This window comes from Mastomys coucha, chromosome X (assembly GCF_008632895.1).
Source record: "Mastomys coucha isolate ucsf_1 chromosome X, UCSF_Mcou_1, whole genome shotgun sequence".
NCBI lineage: Eukaryota > Metazoa > Chordata > Mammalia > Rodentia > Muridae > Mastomys > Mastomys coucha.
In genome coordinates, this window is record NC_045030.1 from 13,919,441 (window position 1) to 13,924,754 (window position 5,314).

General features: G+C 38.0%; 1 protein-coding gene across 3 annotated transcripts in view; it reads left to right on the forward strand.

Moving 5' to 3' along the window:
• The window catches only part of Jade3 (jade family PHD finger 3), a 104,951-nt gene that overhangs the window by 76,332 nt on the left and 23,305 nt on the right, over window positions 1-5,314 (forward strand). For all 3 annotated transcript variants that reach the window (XM_031344645.1, XM_031344572.1, XM_031344715.1), the window contains 2 exons: window positions 308-475; window positions 3,305-3,421. In XM_031344645.1, the coding sequence (XP_031200505.1) occupies window positions 308-475; window positions 3,305-3,421 (285 nt within the window). The remainder of the gene's footprint in view (window positions 1-307; window positions 476-3,304; window positions 3,422-5,314) is intronic.

The window sequence follows — 5,314 nt, forward strand, 5'->3', positions numbered from 1 at the left end:
GGTTGGTGGTTGAGACCCTGGGAGCTCCGAGGGTACTACTTAGTTCATATTGTTGTTAGTCCTAAGGGTCTGCAAACCCCTCAGTGCTCTTAACCGCTGAGCCATCTCCAGCCCCTGGACTAATCTTGATATGAATTACCACCTAGTATTTCTCTATCTTCATTAAAATTATTTCTCATAGGTATACATGCTAATCTTAGTTCAGATGATGCTACAAGCTTGGATTTTAGCGTTTAAAAATTACTAAATCCTGTGTATGAACTTGTTTAGCTATGTGTGCTTATGTCTTCTTCATGCCTACCTACAGGCTTGTTATGGCATCCTCAAGATTCCAGAAGGTAGTTGGCTATGCCGCTCCTGTGTCCTGGGCATTTATCCACAGTGTGTTTTATGTCCTAAGAAAGGTGGAGCCATGAAGACCACCAGGACAGGAACTAAATGGGCTCATGTCAGCTGTGCCCTGTGGATTCCAGAAGTAAGTAACCAAATCTGGGCCTATTTCCTCCAGGGTACCCTCCTTCCCGTGATGCTTAAACAGACTCAGACTGGTCTTGGAAATGGTTTCTGCTCAACTTTATTTCTGAAATTTCTGTGCTACCTCTGGTCTTCTTGTATACAACTGTGCCTGTTAGCCCAGACTTCTGCATTTGTGGGTGATATCTTCAGTGTTATTTAATAAATTTGTATGAGAGAAAAGACATAAAAGACCAGGGTGTAGGACTGGAGGTAGCTTAGCTATTAGGAGCTCTTACAAAAGATCCAAGTTTAGCTTCCTGCATGTCAAACAGCTCACCTGTAACTCTGCCTCCCAGGAAATTGATGGCCTCTGGCCTCCAGGAGCACCTGTACACATGCACATACTCACACATACATATATGCATAATTTTTAAATAAATATTTAAAAATATTTTTAAAATAAATACTTTTTTAAAAAAAGATAAGACTAAGAAAAAAAAGCATTTTTAAAAGTAAAGCTTAACTTAAAATACCTATAGCCACAAATCAAAGTAAGACATGAAATACCACAGAAATATATAAATAGCATCCTAGAAGGGTCCCTAGTTCCTGAGAGTAAACCATTTTAATTTCTATCACTACGGATAAGTTTTGTCTGTTTTTAGGCTTCATATAAATGGAACTTTTAGAGTAAGTATTCTTTGTTGCCTGGCTAGAACTCCATGTTGTAGTATGTATCAGTGGTTCATTAATTTACATTGCTTAGTAGTTCATAATTATATGGATATTCTATTTATTTATTCTGCTTTGGATCTCTTAGGCTGTTACAAATAAAGTAAACAATCACTCTTGCCCACTGTGGTGGTTTTCCTCTACTTTTTTTTCTTTTCTAAAGGCGGGATTTCCCTCTATTACTGACTAGCTGCCCTAGAACTCAAAAATCCACCTGCCTCTGCCTCCCAAATTCTGGTATTAAGGACCACCACACCTAGTTGTCCTTTACTTAAAAAGCTCTTTTGAGTACTTAAACTCAACACTTACCTAAGGATTTTATTCAAAATGTATTCCTTGTTATCAATCTTCCCTTTAATTGTAGATATTTCCTGAGTGGCTGTTGTTCATTAACTTAATTAAAACATGGCTTCTAAACTGAGGACATTCCTCTAATCCCTATAATTGGGATGCTGAGGCAGGAGGACTGAGATCTGGAAGTCATCTTGGAGATGTGTAATAAGCCCAAAGCCAGCCTACATAACTAGACTCTGTAAACAAACAAACAAAAAATAATAGTTTGGGGTAGAGTGTAGTAAGTGGTAGAGTATTTGCCTATTATGAACAAAACAACTTTCTACTATCAAAAAATTAAAATTAAAAAAGGTTGAAACCAGGCCTGGTATCATATGCCTGTAATCCTTCATCCTTGGATGAAAAAGGATAATCAAAAGCTAAAACCAGCCTGTGCTGCATAGCAATCTCAAGACTAGCTTAAGTCATAGTGGGGCCTTGTCTGAAACAGACAAAAAACAAGAACCAGGGAACATAGCTGAGACATTATTTGCTTAGCATGTGCAAAGCCTAGGCTTGATCTCAAACACTACATACACAAAAATAAATCACCTATAATCTCAGCACTCAGAAGGCTGGACTGAAAAAAATCATAAGTTAAGGGCCACCCTGGGCTACATAGACCCTATCTCAAAAAGTAAACCAAAATAAATAAAATAAAACAAAAATAAATTTAAAAAACATTAATTAATGTTCTCTTATGGCTTCTCAGTTCTTGATTTCCAGTACACTTTGGATTATTAAAGATTTCTCTTTACTGATCTAGACAGAACTCGTAGTAGCTGGATCATCCTTCTTTGATAATTACTGCTTTTTAAAACCTGTTTATTTCTGGTACTGAAGAGATTGTCCAGGAGTTAAGAGTACTGGCTACTCTTTCAAAAGACCTAGGTTCCAGTCCTAGGACCCACATGGTAACTTACTCTATTACTCCATCCATTACTCTAGTCTCAGAGAATCTAATGCCTTCTTCTGGCCTTTGTAGACGCTGCATGCATGTGGTGCACAGACATGCACACAGGCACAACATTTGTACATGTATAAAGGTGTTTAAAAAAGAAACAAAACCACATTTTTACCAGTAGTTACATGACCCTTTATTTCCAAATGGAAATTTTTTCCATCTTTACAAAAAGTTTTTAAAGTGTCCTTTTCCTTTCAGCATTCCCAAAGACTTAATTTCACTTTGAAGCTACTTTGGCTGAGAGAGTAGGGTAAGATGGTAATAGTTACATAGTCTTAAAGATTTGGGGTTTAGAAGTGGTATCATCCTCATCCTTTCTAATTACATGCTGCAGTCCCTTCATTACATAATTTGCTGTTACTTTACAACAATATTATGCTGCTTTGTAAACCAAATAGAAAGATCTGTCACTGCCTTTCTTTATCTTTAGTTGATTAAATAAAATAGCAAGGCATGTGATACCATCTCTAACATAAAACAGATTCTAGAATTTCTGAACTTTATTTCCTTTCCTGAAGTAGCCTTCTTCTAAATAAAGGTGGATATATCTTGATTCTTTTAGGTAACCATGCCTACCTAGTCTATACTCCTGCACTCTCATCATAAATATGAATTGTTTACATTAATAGAAATGATTGAAGGACTGAGCAGTGGAAAGAAACATCTTTTGTTTATTCTTAGTTCTGTACTAACATTGGAAGATATAGCTTGCCTCATTGTTTTAATGTTCTCGGTTTCACATAACATCATGTATAGTTTGTGAAAAGTGCATTTGAAATGCCTTGGTGCTTCTGCCTTATGATGATGTTTTATTTGTAGGTCAGTATCGCTTGTCCTGAGAGAATGGAGCCTGTCACAAAAATCTCCCACATCCCACCTAGCCGGTGGGCCTTAGTTTGCAACCTGTGCAAGTTGAAGACAGGGGCTTGTATTCAGGTAAGTACCCTGAGAAATGGTGGAGTGAGCTAAAACCAAATCGACCTGACTCATGGTCCCAGCAAGAGTCTCCTGTTTTTTTGGTTTTTCGAGACAGTTTTTCTGTATAGCCCTGGCTGTCCTAGAACTCACTCTGTAGACCAGACTGGCCTCAAACTCAGAAAGCTGCCTGCCTCTGCCTCCCAAGTGCTAGGAATAAAGGCGTGTACCACCACTGCCCGGCAAGAGTGTCCTGTTAACCCAGAAATCACTTAAGAAGCTACCCACTCATGTGTAGGGTGCTGTCACTCCACCGACCATTTGTGGAAATCTTTTTCAGATGTTGCTTCTGGACCAGCCTTTTTTTTCCCCCAGAGATTTATTTTTATTTATGTGTATGTAGGTGGATGCCCCCAGTGGTCATTAGAGGGTGCTGGATCCCCCAGAGCTGGAGTTACAAGTTATTGTGAGCCACCCAACATGGGTGCTGGTTATTGAACTTGGATTCTCTAAAAGTGCAGTAAATGTTCTTAATCAGTAAGCTATCTCTCCAACCCTTAGCCTATTCTTTTAAACATTCATATTGATTACCAGGAATAGTAATACACATGTTTGGCCCAGCCTCTCAAGAAACTGAGGCAGAAGAAAATCATTTCATCTCAGGAGTCCAAGGCCAGCCTGAACAACATAGTGGGACCCCTTCTCAAAATAATATTCATAATGGTATTTAACCTTCATCTTTTAGTGTCAGAGCTCATGTATCAACTAGAATTGAATCTGAGTGATTTCATTCTGAGAGGGAATAAGCTATAACTCTAAAATATATACCCCATGTTCTGATGAGTTTCATCCACTAACTGTCAATAAATTTAAGATCCACTATGATTAGATAGATGGTTCTGTAAACCATTTGGGTATGGAAAGGTACATTTGAATAGATAAAAGTCTGGTGACCAGTTTTAAAAATCATTCTTAAAGGGGCTGGAGAGATGCCTCGGAGGTTAAGAGCACAGACTGCTCTTCAAGAGGACCTGGGTTCAATTCCCAGCATACACAGGGTAGCTCACAACTGTCTGAAACTCCAAGATCTGACACCCTCACACCTTTGCATAGGTATACATGCAGGCAAAACACCAGTGAATGTAAAATAAAAATAAATTAAAAAAATTATTCTTATAGGCATATATGTTACATGTGGTAGGTAGTACAGGTAATGTTTTTGAGATATCTAAGGTACAATATTATTTTACTTTCTGTTCCAAATATAAGAAGGTGGATCTTCTTGTAAGTGGAAAGGAAGGATTGACTGACTGAAACTTACTGCATGTGAGCTGCAGAGTGCTTGAGATCAGATTTGCCTGCAGATCCTCAAGAGAAAGGGGTCTCTATAATCTCATAACGTAGAGCAGTGGTTCTAGATATTTTATTTAGTTCAATTCTGTTTAGCATAGTAGGTTGCAGACTTGTCGTCTGAAAATCATGAATACCTTGCTTTTAAAATTTTATTTTGGTTCATTTTATTTATCTTAACTATATAACATTTTAGTGTTTATAAGGGGAAAAATCTCTCCCTAATATATATTTATTATCAACTTGATACAAACTAGAGTCATTTTGGAGATGACTCAGTTGAGAAAATGCCCCCAAATAGATTGGCTTGTAGACAAGCCTGTGGTACATTTTCTTGATTGATGACTGATGTAGGAGATTTCAGGCCACCAGAGGTGGTGCTACTCCCAGGTCCTGGGTACTATAAGAAAGTAGGTTGAACAAGCCATGAGAAACAATCCAGTAATCAATACTCCTCCGGGACTTTTGTATCAGTTCCTATCTTGTGCTCCTGTCCTGACTTCCCTGGATGATAGACTGCAAATTATAAGATGAAATAAATCCTTTCCTCCCCAAGTTACTCTT